General features: G+C 38.0%; 3 protein-coding genes across 4 annotated transcripts; 2 read left to right on the top strand and 1 right to left on the bottom strand.

The window, feature by feature from the left end:
• Positions 1-5,703: 5,703 nt before the first annotated feature.
• Positions 5,704-9,099, bottom strand: Sur-8 (leucine-rich repeat protein shoc-2). The gene has a single exon (XM_077428838.1). The coding sequence runs from the start codon at positions 8,230-8,232 to the stop codon at positions 6,442-6,444; it is 1,791 nt and encodes a 596-aa protein (XP_077284964.1). The 5' UTR covers positions 8,233-9,099; the 3' UTR covers positions 5,704-6,441.
• Positions 9,100-10,726: 1,627 nt separating this feature from the next.
• LOC143910224 (eukaryotic translation initiation factor 2-alpha kinase-like) lies at positions 10,727-15,081 on the top strand. 2 transcript variants are annotated; one of them, XM_077428612.1, is made up of 13 exons: positions 10,727-11,601; positions 11,667-11,781; positions 11,875-12,028; positions 12,112-12,295; positions 12,375-12,543; positions 12,628-12,765; positions 12,846-12,957; positions 13,026-13,278; positions 13,459-13,587; positions 13,666-13,837; positions 13,946-14,162; positions 14,243-14,436; positions 14,508-15,081. In XM_077428612.1, exons 1-13 carry the CDS (start codon positions 11,177-11,179, stop codon positions 14,652-14,654), a joined length of 2,409 nt encoding a protein of 802 aa, XP_077284738.1. In that variant the 5' UTR covers positions 10,727-11,176; the 3' UTR covers positions 14,655-15,081. The 2 variants fall into 2 exon arrangements, with proteins under 2 accessions (XP_077284738.1, XP_077284737.1); XM_077428611.1 differs by having other exon boundaries at positions 13,943-14,162.
• A 109-nt stretch (positions 15,082-15,190) lies between these two features.
• ND-MLRQ (NADH dehydrogenase (ubiquinone) MLRQ subunit) lies at positions 15,191-20,216 on the top strand. The gene is made up of 4 exons (XM_077430192.1): positions 15,191-17,627; positions 17,680-18,666; positions 19,748-19,894; positions 19,970-20,216. The coding sequence occupies exons 2-4, from the start codon at positions 18,625-18,627 to the stop codon at positions 20,024-20,026; spliced, it is 246 nt and encodes an 81-aa protein (XP_077286318.1). The 5' UTR covers positions 15,191-17,627; positions 17,680-18,624; the 3' UTR covers positions 20,027-20,216.
• Positions 20,217-21,356: the final 1,140 nt, after the last annotated feature.

Raw genomic sequence — 21,356 nt, 5'->3', positions numbered from 1 at the left:
ACATATTTTGTAAAATAAAAATTAAGAAATATGTACGTTTAGGTACATTAGATGCCGTCAATTTGAAAATTTGCCCGTATCTTATGTTGTTAAAACCAACAGCTGAGCTATTTTGATTTGTATGTATTGTATGTATGAGCTATAAATTGTCTAAATTTGGAAGACATAATAAATCAGTCTATTGCAACTGTCACTTCTACAGATTGTTATAAATATTTTATGAATATGTAGATGAAACTACCAGCAGCTGCCGCAAAAGAACGTTTATAAATTAAATTTACGTATGTACATGCATATAACAGTTGGGCTGAAAAGTTCGTAGGCTAGCATAGAAAAAATCTTTTTTTTTGTTAGAATTTGATTTTATTATTCAATATAGTTGCCTTCGAGGGCGATACAACGATTATAGCGGTCATACAATTTTTCGATACCATTTTTATAGTACGATTTGTCTTTAGCCTCAAAATAGGCTTCAGTTTCGGCGATTACCTCTTCATCGGCGCAAAATTTCTGTCCAGCGAGCATCCTCTTGAGGTCTGAGAACAGGAAAAAGTCGCTGGGGGCCAGATCTGGAGAATACGGTGGATGCAGAAGCAATTCGAAGCCCAATTCATGCAATTTTGCCATCGTTTTCACTGATTTGTGACACGGTGCATTGTCTTGATGAAACAGCACTTTCTTCTTCTTCAAATGGGGCCGTTTTTCCGCGATTTCGTCCTTCAAACGCTCCAATAACGCTACGTAATAGTCGCTGTTTATGGTTTTTCCCTTTTTAAGATAGTCGATGAATATTATACCATGAGCATCCCAAAATACTGATGCCATAACCTTGCCAGCCGACTTTTGTGTCTTTCCACGCTTTGGAGTCACTTCATCACGTGTAGTCCACTCGGCTGACTGTCGATTGGACTCCGGTGTGAAATAATGGAGCCATGTTTCATCCATTGTCACATACCGACGCAAAAATTCGGGTTTATTACAATTGAACAGCTCCAAACACTGCTCAGAATCATCAATTCGTTGTTGTTTTTGGTCGATTGTGAGCTCGCGCGGCACCCACTTTGAACAGAGCTTTCGCATACCCAAATATTCATTCACGATATGTCCAACACGTTCCTTTGATATCTTTAGGGTCTCAGCTATCTCAATCAATTTCACTTTACGGTTATCCAAAATTATTTTGTGGACTTTTTTGATGTTTTCGTCGGTAACAGCCTCTTTGGGGCGTCCACTGCGTGCATCGTCCTCGGTTCTCATTTCGCCTCGTTTAAACTTAGCAAACCACTTCTCAACGGTCGATTTTCCTGGTGCAAGGTCCAAATAATGTTTATCAAGCCAAACCTTGGCTTCAATAGTATTTATTTTCGCCGAAAAACAATGCTTTATTAACACACGAAATTCCTTTTTATCCATTTTTTCAAACTAATAAAAGTTGCTTCACTCAAAATGCTATAACTCACAAACTAATAGTACGACAGCTGTCAAATTTATACACGTGTCTTTTTAAGGTTAGGGCTAACTAAAAATCATATGGATATATATATATATATATATATATATATATATATATATATATACATATATATACTACCCGTTCTTCATATGTATGTATGGTAAACGAACATCGTCATAAAGATTTCGATTTTTCGACTTGGTTTCGAATATAATATCATATTTACAATACAAATTTTTGTTTCATAATTTTAATACTCATTATTCATCAAGAAACACGCTTATACATAGTTAAGCAAATAGGTGGCCGTTAGTAGTTAGTACTAGTGTTGCCAAAATATAAAAAAAATCTAGTCAACCAGCCAGAAGAAGCATTGAAGTTGTATTCTAATCCTAATTTTTCATGGAAAAATTTGTCTGTTTCCATACACATTGGTATTCCTTCTGCTCGTTTTTAATTAAACCACATGAGCATAGTTGCATCCAAATCTTCGTATGTTGACATTTTCATGATTTTTCGTTTCAAAGAACCTGCAGAAATATTACAATCTCTCGCGAACGCCTCTGACTTATTTTTTTTTAACTATTGTATATCTCGAAAAGGTATGTAAATCTGAAATATTTTCGGGTTTATAACAAAGAAAATAATTTCACACAGAAAGTAATTCATAATAATTAAACATACGTACATATGTTACGAAAAAATCTGCTCTGATTACACGCATTACTTCTTGGCTGATCAAAAGCGACTCAAAGAGAATGAACGCAATAATAAAAAATTCGGGTGTGACCAACCCATGACTTTATCTATATATATGAGGAATATAAGAAGGTTACAAACCAAAATTCGATATTGAACTGATGACTATGATAGCGATACAAATTGAGCGCAAATGTATGGAAACTTGCACAAAACAAAAGATCTACTTCCGGTTGTCAGATTTTGTTCAAATTTTCTTGATATTTAATGAGTATAATACTGATAGTGATTTTTAGTAATAAAAAAAATTTACGCTACTGGTTTTATCCTGCTGGTTAAAAAAGTTGGCCCAAAATCGTCGTTGGTTTAGTCCTTACGCAGCATAACACGCTCGCCGCCAATCCAACCAGGTCACCCGTTCGAAATGATGAATGAATGTGTTTGTATCTTCCGTGGATGTGTGTAAGATTGCGCATGCTTAGGCGCATCTGACGCTAACGTCACCCGTCGCTCGGCGATCAATATCAGGAGCACACGTCAGACACTCCACACCCCTCCCCCATGTCTCCTCGACACGATCGATCGTCACGCCACACATATGCGTAATATATACTGCTGGTATTCTAAAATTTGTTTTTTTTTAAATCTCTATACTTGTCGATGCACTCACATATACATACAAATAAAGCATCCGTTTTTATATACATGTACATATATAAAAATAATACGATTTTTAAACAGCCACAAATTTAAATTTTCAGTTATTTTTTCAATCAATGATATTGGATTGAACGAAATATAATTGGAAATAAATGTAATGAGATTAGATATATATATATATATATATATATATATATATATATATATATATATATATATATATATATATATATATATATTTATCAAATTTATTTATAGAAAAACTAAATCATTGCAACTAACACTAAGGCTTGGCAAACTAACGAACCAAAAAAAAAAAATACGAGTAATAATAAATATGTAATATGAAGAGGGCCAATAATATATAATACTAGCTATATTACCCAGCTTCGCTCGGTGTTTGTAATATAAACCGCTTAAACATGACTAATCTAATAGTAAACATTTTATTAAATTTATTTGAATAGTTTTATTTTATATAAATTTATTTGAATACTCGTTTGTTTTTTTTATTAAATTGACAGTCACGAACAAACAAACATATATAGTAAGTCTCTTATTCTTATTCATCAAGGTGGGCGGCGAGACGATCACCAATATAAGATATGCTGATGACACGGCACTAGTCGCTGAAAATTTAGCAGACCTGCAAAGATCTCTAGACCGTGTACATCAAGAAAGCAATCGAAGAGGTCTGCGCATAATCTAAAGAAGACAAAATTTATGATAGTAGATAGAATGCAAACAGACACCGGGAATCTAACCTTGGATGGAGAGGTGATAGAAAGAGTAAAAAGATTCAAATACCTGGGTACCTGGCTGAATGAAGAGATGGACCCAGATGAAGATCTAATAATCCGCATCGAGATGGCTAGAACAGCATTTGTAATAAAAATGAAGGCGGCGCTTACAAACAAGCATCTCAATCTTCATACGCGGTTGAGATTCGCGAAGAGCTACGTCTGAACAGTATTACTACACGGATGTGAGACGTGGACTCAAGTGAAACCAAGATGATCAGCCGCATTGAAGCTTTTGAGATGTGGGTCTATAGGCGTATGCTGAAGATTCCGTGGACCAAAAAGATATCAAACGAAGCTGTCCTCGGCATGATGGGGAGAGGCAGGGAACTTGTTTCTGTCATCAAGCGGAGAAAGATGGAGTACCTCGGACACATGATACGGGGTCCAAAATACGAATTTCTCCGTTTGATAACCATGGGGAAAATAGAAGGAAAAAAATGGATTGGCAGGAAAAAGTTATATTGGCTTCGAAACATGCGCATGTGGACCGATATGAGCGCCGAAGAGCTGTTCCGAGCCGCTGAAGACCGATGCGGATATATTCAAATAATCGACGAGGTGGTCGCCAACGTCCGGATGCGGACAAGGCATTAACAAGAAGTCTCTTATAAAAAATTATATGTACACCCCCGGCGTCTGCGCCCTCTAAGGCTTCACCCTCGGCGCCTACGCCCCCGGGAACTTCGAATCTTTTGAATCGGAAAAAAGCGAATTATTTGTCCGATGACGTCACGGATTTCTACGAACGAAGGATACATACATATATACAAAGTCTCTTTCCAAATTATATATTAGATTAGTACAAAATAAAGCCATAATTATTTCAATATATATATATATATATATATATATATATATATATATATATATATATATATATATCCATATATATACTTTTTTATTATTATTTTAAATTTTCAATACAGTTATTATACATTTGCGACAAAAAGGAAAACATTTCATCCTTTTACACACTATTATATCCACTATGAAAAAAAAATATATATATATAATACAACTTTACATAATTATATTATAGGTTGTAAACGAGAATATAAAAATTAATTTCGAACAAGATAGACGAGAGATCACATTGAATAAATTGTAACATTTATATTAAAACATAAACATAGATTCAAACCTTCATTGAAGATTCGTTTGTAAATATTGTTTTTCGTCAAAAAAAAAAAAATCAAGCTTACAAAGAACAGTATCACAGTTACAAATAATAATTATAATTAATTCATTACAAGATAAAACAATTTTGTCAAGGGAAAGCTTACGATTGAATTCAACTACTTCTATCAGCAACGATAAAAAAAAATACATATTTATAATATTTTAAATCAACTTTCATGTCATTATTATAAATTAGATTTTTTTCCACTTCAACATCAACATAATTCACTATAATACATACATACATATATGTATGTACATATTATATATATGAATGTATAATATATGATAATATGTAATATAAGCCGATGGCTATTCTCTTTTTTTCACATGAAAGCCTTCCATACCGAAATGAAACGTATTATAAATCATTCAATTTTATGCATACATACAAACGCATATTTTTTTTTGTTATTCATCGATTCACCGTTTAAAAGCTCATGTCGACTCGGTCACTACTTAAATCTCATACATTATTTCAATTTATTTATAATCAACATAATGAATACGTACGTACGTACGGCGAATACAAACGATGGACGCTCGATTTTTTAATATAATATTTTTAATAACAAACAGATCACTGCATAAATTATTATATATAATATATATGTATATTATGCACCAAACACGCTTCAGACTAGTGTTAAAATAATTCACAAATATTCTATTTAGTCATCTTTCGTAAACAGCATTTCCCAAAAGCATAAACCGAAACAATCGTTTGCAAAGTGAAGCATAAAAGAGCCTCGTGCAAATAACCGAGTCTCTTCAGCGTAAAATTATGATAGGTCAGGGTATTAAACGGATGACTAGAATCTTCGATATGCCAATGCCAGTGGAGCAAACTAAAGCCATTTTAATCTCACCTATGTGGACATTAATAGCCGCCGATGAAGAAGAAATTAAGTATGTACCTCTCGAGTCTCTATTTATTAATAATTAAAACTAAATAGAGACTCGAGATTAATAGATCAAAAGTGAAAATTGATCACTTGTAATTAAATCGGGTACTTGCAAATATTGCATTGTCAAAAACTAAGTGTGCAATCGTTTACAGATCGACTCTAGGGTTTGGGCAGCGGAATTGGGATTTCTCAGTGAAGAAGGCAACTAACTATGTAACATAAAAATCAATAATCTCTTAAAATTGATCCAGAAGAGTCTGGAAAGATCAGCTCGGTTTGAGACTCGTCATATTAGGCAATATGTGTTATATCTCTGAGTCAAGTGATTAGAAAAGTGGATTCTGGGGAAAATCGTAAGAAGAATAATAATATGTATGTATATTTGAAATAATAAATTGGAAAACGCTGCATTACGCCGAGTGTTGCTCCAATCTTTTCCCCGTCCCCGATAATACTTACTATATAATATTTCCAATTGGTGTACGCAACACAATACTCTATAAACACGAATGAAGAATTAAGGACATGTAACATTTTGTTTAAATTTAAAATACATCAAACTAATAGACATTTGACACAATGGATTAATGGCTACAAATATCCAGTTTAGGAACAAAGATTCTCGCGCTTTCAACAACGCACCGATTCAAAGGGACGTGTCTCTCCAATGAGAAACGCCAACGCCGTGCCGCCTTCATTGTCCTATCTATGTATACGCGTGTACAGTCGTCGTGTCCGATCACATCGCACGGTACGGCCCCTGAGACTTCAGGTATTGTATGACGAGGGACGGCCCCGACGACACCACCTCCGGCGGAATCGCCGTCAGCGGACAATTCTCGATGCTCATGATCTGCAGGCCGACGCACAGCGCCAGCTCGAACGGCAGATTGCACAGATTGGGATTGTCGTTCAGGTACAGCGACTCCAGATTCTCCAACGTGCCGATCTCCTCGGGCAGATACTGCAGGTTGTTCTCGCCGACGCTCAAATAAATCAGATTGGCGAGGTGGCCGATGGTGCGCGGCAACGTGCTCAACTGATTCGACTGCACGATGAGGCGCTGCAGCTCGTGGAGGAATCCAATCTCGTTGGGCAGCGTCTCCAGCTTGTTCTCCTCGAGATCGAGAACGCGCAGTTTGCGCAGATTGCCGATGCTCGACGGGACGCGTTTCAGCAGATTGTTGGAGAGGATGAGCACCTCCAAGTTGTACAGACACTGGATATCTTCGGGCAGTTTGGTCAGTTGGTTGGTGCCGAGGTTCAGCTCGACCATCTGATCCCAGGTTCCGATGTCGAGCGGCAACGAAGCCAACATGTTCTCCTTCATGTTGAGCTTGGTGAGTTTTTTGGCCCGGGAGAAGATTCCGTACGGGATCTTGTCGATCTGGTTGTGCTCGAGGTTGATCGAGAGGGCGTTGACGAACTGACCCGGCCCCCCGACGGGATAGCTGACGAACGAATTCCTCGACAGGGTGATGCTCGACAGCTGTTTCAAGTTGGAGAGCAGCCCGTCGGGCAGCTGGCAGATGGCGTTGCCTTCGACGTTGAACTCGTCCATGTGCTGGCAGTTGGAGAGGGAGGCGGGGAGGGCGGCCAGCCGGTTGTACCTCAAGCCGAGTCGGTTCAACGAACGCAGGTTGCCGATGGAGTCGGGCACGTCCAGCAGCTCGTTGTGCTGCAAATCTAGAGTGAGGAGATTGACGCAGTTGCCGATCTCGTCGGGCAGGTGCTCCAAGTGGTTGTGGGACACGTCCAAAGTGACCAAGTGGCGCAGCTCGCCGATGCCCGCGGACAGCTCTCGGATCTTGTTCTCGCGCAGACTGAGCATGGTGAGCGCGGTGAGGTTGCGGATGCCGTCGGGCACGACTCGCACCCGGTTGAAGCGCAGGAAGAGGGTGGAGAGGGCGCGCAGCCGGAACACCACTTGGGGGATGTCGGCCAGCTTGTTGTGGCGCAGGTCGAGGACTCGCAGGTCGACGAGCGCGGCCAGCGAGTCGGGCAGGTGGGTGAGCGCGTTCTCGCTGAGGGCGAGGGTGCGCAGCTGCGTCAGGCACCCGATCTCGGCCGGCAGCTGCGTCAGCTTGTTGCCGTACAAGTACAGCTCGGTGACGCTGCGCAGCTCCCGCAGCTCGCGCGCCGGCAACGTCGTGATCGACGACTTGGACAGGTCCAGCCGACACGACGCGTTCACCCGGCATTTGCTCAACTCCTTGCCGATGTCCAGCTCCGCCTGGTGCGGTTTCGCCCGCCGCGCCGTCGGCTTCGGCTTGTTCGACTCCGGATGCTTCACCGTCACGTGTCGCGTCGCCGTCGCCGTCGCCACCGCCACCGCCACCTCTCGAGACGCCGCTCTCTTCGGCGCCTCCTCGCTCCCACTGTTCGAGTTGGAGTTGGGGTTCGAGTTGGAGTTGAATGCGGGTGTGACGTTGGCGTTGGCCTGAGAAGACGAGGCTGAGGCTGAGGGGGAGGGGGAGGGGGAGGAGGAGGAGGCCGCGTTGGGCTCCTCGTCGCCGGCGTCGCGACTCATGCTGGAGCTGGACGGAGGCTCGCGTGACACTCGGGGAAGTCGCCGAGCGTCGTTCGCATGCTATCAGATCAGGTCAGGTCAGGTCACGTCACGTCACTTTCCCGGCTGCCGGCTCCACGCACGTCACGGCGTGCGGCGTTCAGCTGAAGGATCGGCCCGCAGAGAAGATGACAACCGACTCCTGTTCGCACTCCCGTTCCCTATCTCACACCCACTCCCCCTGCACACCCTGCTGCATACCTCCCGATAATACGAAATTACAAATTCAAATGCATTCAAAGGTTCAGGTAAAAGTGAGAACGCTCGAGAGAAAGATCCACGACGTCGGCGAACAAATTAATGTACTGTGGGAATCTCGTCACCATCATCAAGTCATATACTGAGACGCAGAATACATTCCTAGAACGTTCGAGAAAGCTCCACCCCTACCGCTCGAGCGGAAACAAAGTCCAGTCGAAGCACACCTGCAGCCATTAAACTACATCGAGCGGAACGGTGCCAATCGTTCCAGAAAAGTCTACCCCATCGACAAAAACACATTCCTCGCATACGCATCAACAACAGCCAGCAACCGGAAACACTGTAAAGGAGGTACAACCCAAACAACGCCCGTCGACCCACAGCAGCAAGCGTCGACACACAGCAGCAGACCAGTCGACATCCAGCTCCTGACCTGCCACCACTGCACTACGCGGACTTGGAAGATCAACCAGCCGAACGAGCCAGCAACACACTGCCGCATCCAGAGACCTTCTGAACATAGCCGAATGCCGAGCCAGCGACACTCTACCATATCCAGAGACCGCTGAACGACATACTTTTGCCCAAATATAATACCTTTGTACAACCATAGGCAAACAATAAAACTTTATTAAAACAAGCACAACAGTGTTTCGTTAGGCTGGGATACGGTCAACACATCCTACCCCGCCTACAATACAAATAAATTTAAACAAAATAAAACTATTCAAATACATTTAATAAAATGTTTACTATTAGATTGGCCACGTTTTAGCGGTTTATATTGCAAATACTGAGCGAAGCCGGATAAAAACACTATTAAGTAATAAATATGTGGGAATCTCGTCACATTCATCAAAACATTTACTGCGACGCAGAATACATTCCCAAAACCAGTCGAAGCACACCTGCAGCCATTATACTAAACTCAAGCGGAACGGTGCCAAAACCTTCGAGAAAGTTCCACCCCTCCCACTCGAGCGGAACAAAACCAGTCGAAGCACACCTGCAGCCATTAAACTAAACTCAAGCGGAACGCCCCTACCGGTCGAGCGGAAACAAACCAGTCGAAGCACACCTGCAGCCATTAAACTACATCGAGCGGAACGGTGCCAATCGTTCCAGAAAATTCTACCCCATCGACAAAAGCACATTCCTCGCTTACGCATCAACAACCACCACCACGGGTCAGTGGTTTATTCCCGAGAATAAACCGGGTTTTTTTCCCCGGAAATTTTGGGAAAGTTTAAAAAAAAAATGTATATCAATCAAATTTTCAAATCGACACATTTTTAGATACTAGTAGCATGGATTCAATTAAGTTTTGCGATGAATCTAAACGTTTTTATGTAGTGACAGGACTGTAAATGTCCGGTTTGTGTTCGAGTCGGATGCTATTAATTATTATCGCTTGTTCGAAATACAACTACAATGATCTCGGAATTCGGAATCTCGGAGACTTGTAACGCGAAATGTGTTGGTGCAAGCGAGATGAAATGTAATCCACCTCACACACTACAGCGGTCGGACTATATGCCGTCTCGCTTGCACCAACACATTTCGTGCTACAACCGTATACACAACGAAAGCATTTAAATTGCAAATACCGCTTGAATTAGTACGTTTAGATAAAAAAATATTTAGATAGAAAACCAATCCTTATAAACGTGGTGAAATAAAAAATTTGCCAAATAAATGAAAAGTAGCACGGAAAAAAAATATATTTTTGACTTTTAAAATTTGCTAGACAATTAATTATAAGTATTTCAAAGCAATGAAATGTCACAATCAATAGGAAAAACATCTGACTATTGATTCCAATGCTCACTTTGAGCACAGCAATACTAGATTTTGAGTTAAAGACCGCAAAAGCCAAAAAACTGTAAAAATCGCGCATTTTTCAAACGCTCATACCTCGTAAACGATCACCAACCACCAAAAATCATTATCATATTAGAATTCAGGGGGTCAAAATTAGTAAATATTGGCTAGTATCCGCTCTGGTAACTCAAAAACATGATTTTTTTGTTGCTCAGTGTTATTACTAAAATATTTTGGTCAATCTCAATTTAAAAAATGCAGTTTTATGTAAAAAAAACTCCAATTTTCCCAAAGTTCCCGGTTTTTTTCCGTTCGTTAAAAATTCCCATTTTTGCCCATCTCTACTTATGACAGATACTTGAGATTTACCATTAAACTTATACGTATGTACACATTGCAAAAAATTGCTATAAAAATAGCGCATAATAATTTTGAATAAAAAACGTGTATGCGGGCCATTACATACCGTTGCCACTTTATTTTTATTCTGTTCTGTGAGCAGCGGTATACTTTTACCTAAAATAAGGTATTGATAAGTTGCTCTGTTATCGAAATTCGATTTTCTTAGATTATAATACGATAAAAAGATTGTAATAAATATCAGTGTGTGTGTAAATAATATCAAATGTACTTGTTTTCATTCAATCAACGTGTGACTCATAAATATTATGTGTCAAAAGTGGTTCCAGATAAAAATAAATAGTAATATACATTGTTTATATGTACATCTACACTCTCCATAAAGAGTTCAAGTACCTATAAACACTGTGAAAACTCTTTATTTTAAACATGTTTAAATGGATTATGAAAAAAAAGTGCATCTGCCAATAAGTGCCATTTGATATTATAAAATATTTAAAAATCACACCAATTAGCTGGAGAGATGTCGATCGCCAACCAAGCGTGTGCAATTCTGATGAGGGAAATGGAGATTCTGCAAGCTCAGGAATTACCAAAGTTTTCTATCCTAGATCGATTACTCCGTGCTTACTGTATAAATAAGAAACAAGCACAAAGAGTATTCAGATCATTACGGATATTACAAATTGCCATCTGGAAAGAATACGACAGTCCTACGAAGGATTCTTCTGATTTTGCAACGAGTGTTGAAATTTTTCTATCGGGCGAAAGAATATCATACTCAATTCTGAAAACCATCGGAATCATTCTCGGTGATGAATTATTGGAAGTTAGTTTGAATGAAGTGGGGATATGCATCCTATTAGACTTCAAGAAATTCGCTGTCCGTAGCCTAACGAGAATAATCAAACAATTGTCCATTTCGAATACCGAGTATCAGTCGGAAGAGTAAGTGTAATGTAATAGTGTTTCCCATTTTTGTAAAGATGCTAATGTTTTTGTTTATACCTTAGTTTGATTATTGTGAGTACGATGGATGGAAGACTGTGCGCTATAGACTATTTCTTGGGAATAATTGTTTGGAGCTTTAAGCCAGGAACACCTTTGATCTTAAATAAACTTCCACCGGTAAAACAAATCTACATATACATAAAAATAATCTTAGTTGGCATCGTTTTCTTAATGTATTTTGAAATATTGTTATATGTACCTATTTTATAGCTGAATTGCAATAATGGGAAGATTTTAGACCTAGTTCCTTCTCTCGGCGGAGCACTGTATAAAGTCGAGTATGACTTTCTACCAAAACCACTACAAATTTCGATGGAACAATTGTTTTCGTCTTGCCCTAGCATTGGCGATGTAATACTAACAGGTTTGGCATCTTGTATTCTCATCAAATTCATAAAATTTTATTCTACATAGTATATGATATAATATTATATGTGTTTATTTCAGGATCTAAAATGACATTCGTTAAAAATCTTTCATTGCCTGTGGGGTATATCAATCATAAGAACAATGCACAAAGAGGCTTGGAAAAATTAGACAAAAATAAAAATTGTATTCCGAAGATTCCTTTGGTCTTAAAATCTACAATTCAAGTGCTAAAGGCCAATTGTCAAAATAATATGCGCACAAAGTTGTTGTTTCTCATTTTTTTTTATTAAGTATTCAATTGTGGCAGCGAAAATATAACTACAAAATAATTAATTATTCAGATGGAGTATGAGCGTTACAGAATATGAAATAGGCCTCAAAAAAGATGCCCAAAGTCCTGAAATTCAAAATGATTCAAGTGAAGTTAATTGTCAAATCAAAGTCGATTCACTCAAAGGCATAATAATTCGACAGATCAGTCCTTCCATCAATTTTTTTTGGAAGATTAAAGTTTGTGTTTACTCATTTTCATTCACTTATATGTATATATGTAACAAGTTTATGTAAATCTAGTGCGTTTTGATTTACATACAGCTCAGGTCTTCAATTGCAAGTGTGTGGATCCTTGAAAATAAACGATTACAAAAACTGGATTTATTCAGTTCCTTGCCTACGGTACGAATGAATGGCAAGGTTGTTCTTCCAACGTTCTACTATGGATTTATGGGAGATGTATGTGTATTCATAGTATCATATTATGTATGTATATCTCTATGTATGTTAATTTTCGTTTTATTTGAATTGTATTCAAGTGTCGATACATTCGGGAATCTTCACAGATGAAAGTTCAGCCCACAAATGAAATTAATTTAGAGGAAATTTTTACTGCAGATGATCAATTTTTATTTTATATTACGGCGGAAGGTATTTGAATTTTCATATTATATTTAAACTTATATGTACATATTGCTAACTTTAAATTTAATCACTAGGTTGTAAAGCTTTGGATATAGGATGGTATGTATACCTTGAAGAAAGCTCCATTCAGCTCAGTAGAAGCCTATCTGCTGTTGATGAGATGTTTAAAAATGTTAACAAAGACATAAAGGACGAGAAATACAATAGCGAATTCTTCAATACTTTTGAGTACATCAAGGTCTTGGGCAATGGAGCATTTGGATCAGTTTTTGAAGCTCGTCACCGACATGCTAATTGTAATTATGCAATTAAAAGGATCGATAAGAAGTAAATAGTTACTCTCATCTATTTGTGTGTAATATAAATTTTATATTCTTATTATGATGAATTGGTGGATACATTAAAAAAAAAATCTGCATACATACTTGTATGTCCAATTACTTAAATCACAGAACTGCAAGGAACATACATATTACAAATTAAGTAAAGTTGCATTTTTTTTTCCAGAGAATATGAATTGGATCAAATAGTGCGCGAAGTTCAAGCTCAAGCAAATTTAGATCATGTAAATCTTGTACGCTATTATCATTCATGGCTGGAAGAACCGCCGCTCAATTGGGATGATCCTCTAGAATTGTAAATTATTATACTTACAGTACCTTAAAATGCTTTCTGTGATGTGAATATTTCTCATTATTTTCTTGTGTATTGTAGAGAATTGGAAAACGAAGAATCTTCTTTGGATTCATCGCAGCCTGGAAGTTATCCTACAAGTTATGAGCCAAGCAAAAAAGCTTACTTTTACATTCAAATGCAACTGTGCAAAGAGGGGAATCTAAGAGATTGGTTAACTAAATATAACGTGTTTGAAGAACGTAGCAAAAAAGTATATACATTTTATTCATACTTACCTTTGTCTAGCTATGCTATTAAACATATGCACCTATATAATATATTTTAAAACACAATTCAATCATATTTCATATACAAGCAGTATGTTTCTTATTTTAAACAAATTGTGAGCGGAGTGGAATATATACACGAACAGGGTTTCATTCATCGAGATTTAAAACCTGAAAATATATTTTTTTTCACCGATGACCATATTAAAATTGGTGATTTCGGATTGACAACAAATATCATCGATCCTTTATTCATTGATAGTATGGACTTCAAATTGCCAAAAAAATTGGAACATACGCTAAACGTCGGTCAGTGAAAATTATTTTATTACTTTTTAATAATATTAATTTTATTCAATCAGGTAATAAAATTCAGCTTCCTCAATTAGGGACTAGTTTTTATATAGCGCCAGAACAAAAAGTTAAAACAACTTATGACAATAAAGTGGATATTTGGGCTCTCGGAATTATTTTAGTGGAATTATTATCCATTTTCAAAACTGGAGTAGAAAGGATTAAAGTTTTGGAAAAATTACACAATGAAACTTTTTCGCCAGAATTGATCAATGCTTTTCCTAATGAGGTACATTTACCGAGTGCAAATTATTATATTTCACTGGATATACATATATAATTAAAATATGTCATTTTCAGTACGAATTGCTCCGTTTGATGTTATCGCACGACCCCACAAAACGACCCACAACTTATGGTGTCAGAGCTCATTCACCGATCAACGATAAGAATGTTGAAGAACGTTTTTATTTTAGGATGCCTTCAAAGTGTGAAAATAATAATTAAGTTCAAACGTATACATGCATAATTATATTTTAAAATATTTAAATAAAAAAAAACTTATATGCATTATTTACAAACTAATATTTACATATGTATATAGTCTTAAAATAAATAGACACTTTCTTCTGTAATATACATATGCAATTTTGTAAAAATTGTAATATATTAGATGAATGTCTGTGTGTAATTGAAATTTAGAATTATTTGTTAATCAATTTTGACATTTGACTATTTGTATAATTGGTTAATTAGAGTTTTAAGTCTACGGCCATCCAAAATTACAAATAACGTTTTAGCAAATATTATTGACAGATGAAGGAAAATTTTTAAAAATGTTGATTTAAAGATGTAATTTTGGCTGTAAAATATTAGAATGCCAGATTCAATAAAATTAATTGAGTCCGAATTTGATTAAATAATAAAATTTCAGATTTATGTTTTAATTACGAAGCCCTTGAATTAATCTAGTTGAAACTTTTTTGAAGACTTGCAGTGTTGTATTTTTTGTTTGTTTTTGCTAATAAGCAAATGTTGTATAGTATTATAATAATATTTTTTTATTTTTACAATTCAACGGTGACGTAGACTTGACCAGGGCCGCGCCTAGGAGTTCCGCCTGTGTGCAAACTTGAATCGGCCGCTCTTTAATTTTATTAGCATTTGAATAAATGATAAAAAAAAATTAAGTGAATGAGAGTATTGCAAAAATTTTACTTGTGAGAAATTTGGGGTTGAAAATTTTAATCACAATAAAAATTAACCAGAAAACCAAAGCTTTTGGCTTTGAACAGGACCAAACGACAAGAGAGATTGAACGTTTTCAAATTCATTCATGAGAAAATAGTGCTTTTACCCCCAATCTCACATCTAGGACATTGTTCTTTCGATGACCAACCAATACTCGACATCCTTGAAGAAATACATCTGGCAGTCGCAAAGATAATAGAACATAAAAGACCTTTATGCGGACTGAAGCTATACCTGCCATCCCGTTATTTCCCCGAATCATAGTTCGGGTGGGTTACAAGTTGTAACTTGCAACAGCAATCCAAATGTATATGTCACATTGAAAATATATTTTCACTGACGTTTCAGTAAAATCATAATCAGTTACATTTTCAGGGTTGGTATTATTTAAGGGTTAAGATAGGTTAGGTTAAGTAAGGGTTGGCCCTTATAAGGGTTGTTAAAAGTTAAGGGTTGGCCCAACCGAAAGGAAAGGATATATCAGGGGCTTGTCTCCGTGTTGTAGGGCTTGATCAGAGCACCGCGACCGGTGGTGGGGCCCGGATTTCTCCTGTGTGAGCGCATTGCGCAAGACCGGCTGCTGCCTGGTAATGCTTAAGTGTGGCAGCAGCTGCAAGAGAGAGGGGTTTTTAGTGAGTACGAATCTCACACTCCCCCTGGATATTCGGGCCGGGGGGGGCCTATGCAAGGTTTTCCCCTCACGGAAAAAAAAGGGTTGGCCCTATTCATTTAATAAGGGTTGTAACGTGACGTTTTCCCCATTGTCCCATAGGGCAGCACTCGCCCTTTATTTCGAGTGGCCACACAGGAAAAAGCCTTATAGGCGCGCGCGCATGGAGAGCGCCTCTCTCACCCGCCATCGACCGACGAAGAAAGATCTCTCCTGTGTACGTCTCCAGGGGGAGACGGGGCCCAGAGATCCACCATCTTGCTGAAGAACCGCTGTGAGGTCGAGTGCAGCATCACTCCCTCCAAAGAGTACCAGCCCAACGTCCCCTGTATTCCTCACGCCGTTTCCGGAGAAACCTCAGCCGTGAGAGGACCGACCGACCAGAGGACCGCAGAGCCAGCTTCCCGACCACGAGGAAGCTGTTATCAACGAGACGATTTGCAGTCAGGAACCTCCCCGACTATATATAAACTGTATCCCAAGATTAGTCCACGTTTCCATATAACCCGACCCTTGGAAGAAGAACGACGTAAAAGCCCTCTGCATCACCACCGCGAGATCAGATAAGCGCGCGTAAAAACGTTCGTTACAGGGTTAAATATATATGTAGAGTTAAACGTTGTAAATTCATTGTTTGATACATTTTCACTGCTTGAATTGGTGAAAATATATTTTCACTTGAAATATGCTTTCACTGTAAAACTTAACAGCAAACAAAATTTTCAAAATACGAAACAAAAAAACTTGTTTTGGTATTTTTTAAGGAATATAATTTTTTCGACTCTCATTTCTTTCAACCGCCTTTATGAAAGAATTCGGTCGCCTGTATGCGTTGCAAACATTTGTACATATGAGTTGACGATGAAAGCTTGTAATTAGTATAATTAATGTTGATTTTTCGACGAGGTACCAGAAGCCTATTTGAGCTAAAAGTTTCAAAAGTTTGTCTCATCGGCCCTACAATAAATAAAAACAAATATAATAATAATAGTGTAGAGATATAGCACGACTTGTGATATCACCTATTTCCCTCATCGAACTTAATCTGTACAAATGACATCATCGCGTCCTCTTCTCGTACACGAAAGTTAGCCGTGGCCGAAATACTTCCAGCTTACCCATAAAGGCGATTCGACTCGCTCCAGATACGCAATCATGAGTACACGGGAAATCCCAAGGAGCTACGCAACTACGCATCAAACATCGAACACAAAGGAAGACCTCGACCCCGTCGGAATCTTCCAGAACGTGATCTCACCAGCCCAGCTACGCGTTGCTCAAGCAACACCTTTATAAACCAGTGTGTAGGCGGGGTACTGTGTGTTGACCGTATCCCAGCCTAACGAAACACTGTTGTGCTAGATTTATAAAGTTTTATTGTTTGCCTATGGTTGTACAAAGGTATTATATTTGGGCAAAAGTATGGCGTTCAGCGGTATCTGGATATGGTAGAGTGTCGCTGGCTCGGCATTCGTTTATGTTCAGAAGGTCTCTGGATGCGGCAGTGTGTTGTTGGCTCGTCGTTCGGCTATGTTCAGAAGGTCTCTGGATGCGGCAGTGTGTTGTTGGCTCGTCGTTCGGCTATGTTCAGAAGGTCTCTGGATGCGGCAGTGTGTTGCTGGCTCGTTATTCGGCTATGTTCAGAAGGTCTCTGGTCTGCTGCTGTGTGTCGACGCTTGCTGCTGTGGGTCGACTGGTCTGGTGCTGTGTGTCGACGCTTGATGCTGTGGGTCGACTGGCGTTGTTTGGGTTGTACCTCCTTTTGTAGTGTTTCTGGAATCACCTGACCGATGGTGGTGGTTGTTGATGCGTAAGCGAGAAATTTGCTTTTGTCGAGGGGTAGAATTTTCTGGAATGATTGGCGCCGTTCCGCTCGATGTAGTTTAATGGTGGCGGCGTGTTTCGACCGTTTTGGTTCCGCTCGACTGGTAGGGGCGTTCCGCTTGAGTTTAATATAATGGCTGCAGGTGTGCGTCGTCTGGGTTTCGTTCCGCTCGAGTGTGAGGGGTGGAACATTCTCGAAGGAACTGGCGATTGATTCCAAGAAGTGCACGTGTTGTGTACGTGTGGTGAGTTCTGCGAGGAATGTGGTTTGTTGTTGTGGAATATTCTCGAATGTTTCGATGACGATGACGATGACGAGATTCCTACAAGTGCATCGTCCCCAGATGTCAGTGAGCTTCAGGAACTCGACCTAGCTCGTTCCAGTGAATCCTCTACCTACTTCGCTGTACATACAAATACACCTGTATTAAACGAGTAATAAAGATCCTCTTCAAAATTCAACTGAATTTCCATAGGCCGGGAAACGGTCCAAAACCTTCAACCCCCCTATAATAGTATATATTATATACACATCTGTATGCAAAATGTAAATATTGTAATAATGGTGCGAGTGCGAATATATTTGTGGATGTGGATGTTGGCAGCAGTGGAGTAGTAGTGTGCTGTCGTTCTGCAGCTCGGATCGAGGCTTCAGTCCGTTTTTCCTCGGACATTCGTACTCTTTGCTCTCCACTCTTCCTCGATTCTTTCGGACACCTCGACGGCCACATCATGAAGGGCTTCAGCGTTTCTGGCATGAAACAACACCCCTCGGTGGGATCCGTTCCAACATTTGCTCCCATCTTCCCCGTCAACTTACATAACCATTACATATTGACGTATACTCATACCTAACCTAACTTAATCGCTGTCTAATTTTAATTTAATATACTTTTATATGCATGCACATGTTTATATTTAACTCAAACTATGAAATTATATGTACAACTCATACTAATTTTGACAACAAAAAACACTCGAACGATTCTACAAATAATAAAATGAATTATAATAAAAATAAATAAAATTTTTCATTAACACACTATTATTAAAATAATAATGCAAAATCTACATACATCCATAACGTGTCTTTTAATTAAAGCAGCTGCAACTGTAGATAATACTATTGGTAATAAAAGATTTGAACAGTTTCCATTTATTGTTTAAAAATTTTAGTCAGTTATTGAAATTTATATGAATATTTTTTTAATACTTAAACGCTATCAACGCCAGGGGAAATTTTTCTATTTTGAAGAAATTCAAAAAGTGCAAGCTAGTTCTGAAAAAGATTGTTTTTGGATAATAGAAAATTCTTCTTTTAGACTGAGGATATGTCGAATGAGTAAAAGCGTATTATTATATAGAATTATTTTTTAAATCGTTTGGTAATGTAACGTTTCAGATATTTTATTTTAAGCTTTCAATAAATTTTACACACGTATACAGCGGAAACTTTCAGATGACTAATATCCTCAATGTCTTACAAAAAAAATCAGCACAACCATATCTGAAAGAATAATTGTTAAAATATGAAAAATTTGAGTAGCAGTATTGATTTTTCAGATACCTCGAGAATCGAACTGAGACATTTCACCATTTTCGATTACATAAATTGAAATATATACACCATATGACACTAAAACTATTCGAAGTGTAAATGTGAACACCACACGGACTCAATCACGACTGATAAACTAAAAAAAATGAAATTATCAGGTTTTTTTTCACACGCCTTGATAAAAATCTCACTGATATAATATACATACAAAACATTTTTTTAAATTTGATTTATTTGGTACGAAATTTGCACTGATTTCAGGGGTTTATAATATAATATTTCCGTTGTACGTTTCAGTTAATTCCGCTGTTTGCATTCGTCGGTTTCGGATGTGCGGTGGCTGGTCTTTACACCCTTCGTCTGGCCTCCCGCAGTCCCGACGTGTCATGGAATCGTCAAACCAACCCTGAGCCGTTCCAGGAATATAAACAAAAGCAATATAAGGTATTCGACTTCGAAATTCGACAATTTAATCTAGTTAATTCTTAATTAAACTCGATTTATCTGTTTATTTTTCAGTTATATAATGCAGGCAACGACGATGTTACCGTTAAATCCGAAGCACCGAAATTTTAGATTTACTTGTAAACACACACTTGTTTATTATCGATAGTTAAATTTTATTTTAAAATGTTAATTATGTAGCAGATGTAAAAAATATACTTGAACCGATATGAGTTTATTTACATCTTATCTGAAATTCCTGTAAACTTCATTATTTATTTATGCACTTGAAAATGATAAAAAAATAAATGAAATAAAAATACACGGTGCTTCTTTTTTCAATGGTATAACCAAGTTTATGACAAACAAGTTCTATGTAGGATATTTATTTATTTTTTACATATATACCAAGAAGGCCTTACAAGTAAACCCCAATGCGTCTTCCTGGCCAATTACAATGCAGCATTTTTTTTTATATAAGTCACTGAATTACGAGACACTCAAAAACTCGCAAATCAATGAGACATCTATCAAATTGTACACAAACTTATTTATTGCACATTAATCAATCACAAATTATAGGTGACATATTGTATAGGAAGGATTTTAGCCATTTTTTTCCGGGAACCGTTTCAACAATGAAATCAGAGAAAATTGGCAAACTCTGATAGGAAACGATCAACCTGGAGTCACAAATCCAAGTCTGACCAACAGCATACTTTGAATAATTCATTTTCACTCGAGGCCCGGCCCTGGGATCGAACCCAGCGCTTCTCGACGCTAAGCAGAAGCTTAACGGCCGAGCTATGATCAAATTTAATAAAAAAATCTCACTAAAGTATTATCTTCCTTTGAGACTGGGTTCTTATTTATTTACTGGGTTCTAGGTTCTTATTTATTTATTTATTCAATTTATTATTTGTAATAATAATAACAATAAAATGACCAGTGTGACCTGACAGGTTGCCCCAAAGCGTCACACCAGTTTTACAAAACAAAAGAAAGAAATAACAAAATAAAAACAATAAAAATTCCAATCATTCATCTCATTCAAATAGTCTCGTGTTGAATCTCAAGAAACTAACCAGCTCATCAACATGACAATTGAACAGGTCCAAATGCTCATCAATCACATTAAGGAACCGGATAGCCTTTACAAGAGACGAGTTATTGAAAGCAGACGTTTTCGCATGAATAGGTTGGAAAAGTAAATGATGACGCAAAGCTCTACCGCATTCAGGCGCCGAAAATTTAAATTCCAATAAAATCGAAGGGTTGTCGATTCTTCCCTTTAATACTCCAAAGAAATATTGGAAATGGCAATAATTCTTCTCGAAGATAGTGAGTCAAAGCCTAGCATACCTTGTAAAAAGGCAGTGGGAAATAAATAGGGGTAATATTTATATTTCTTCATATAAAGGCTAAATCTAAAAAAAAATTCTATCAAGAGAGAGAACTTAAT

The sequence above is a fragment of the Arctopsyche grandis genome, chromosome 4 (assembly GCF_051622035.1).
Source record: "Arctopsyche grandis isolate Sample6627 chromosome 4, ASM5162203v2, whole genome shotgun sequence".
In the NCBI taxonomy this organism is placed as follows: Eukaryota; Metazoa; Arthropoda; class Insecta; order Trichoptera; family Hydropsychidae; genus Arctopsyche; species Arctopsyche grandis.
Note: the sequence above shows the minus strand (reverse complement) of the source record. Positions and strands in the feature narration are given on the sequence as shown.

Excerpts from the sequence above, each read along its gene's own strand:
- LOC143910224 (XM_077428611.1), top strand. The coding sequence starts at position 11,177 with ATGTCGATCGCCAACCAAGCGTGTGCAATTCTGATGAGGGAAATGGAG. Across the intron at positions 12,296-12,374 it reads CAAAATAATATGCGCACAAA|ATGGAGTATGAGCGTTACAG; the intron begins GTTGTTGTTTCT and ends TTAATTATTCAG. Across the intron at positions 12,544-12,627 it reads ATTTTTTTTGGAAGATTAAA|CTCAGGTCTTCAATTGCAAG; the intron begins GTTTGTGTTTAC and ends ATTTACATACAG.
- Sur-8 (XM_077428838.1), bottom strand. The coding sequence starts at position 8,232 with ATGAGTCGCGACGCCGGCGACGAGGAGCCCAACGCGGCCTCCTCCTCC.
- ND-MLRQ (XM_077430192.1), top strand. The coding sequence starts at position 18,625 with ATGAAGGGCTTCAGCGTTTCTGGCATGAAACAACACCCCTCG. Across the intron at positions 18,667-19,747 it reads GCATGAAACAACACCCCTCG|TTAATTCCGCTGTTTGCATT; the intron begins GTGGGATCCGTT and ends TGTACGTTTCAG. Across the intron at positions 19,895-19,969 it reads ATAAACAAAAGCAATATAAG|TTATATAATGCAGGCAACGA; the intron begins GTATTCGACTTC and ends TTTATTTTTCAG.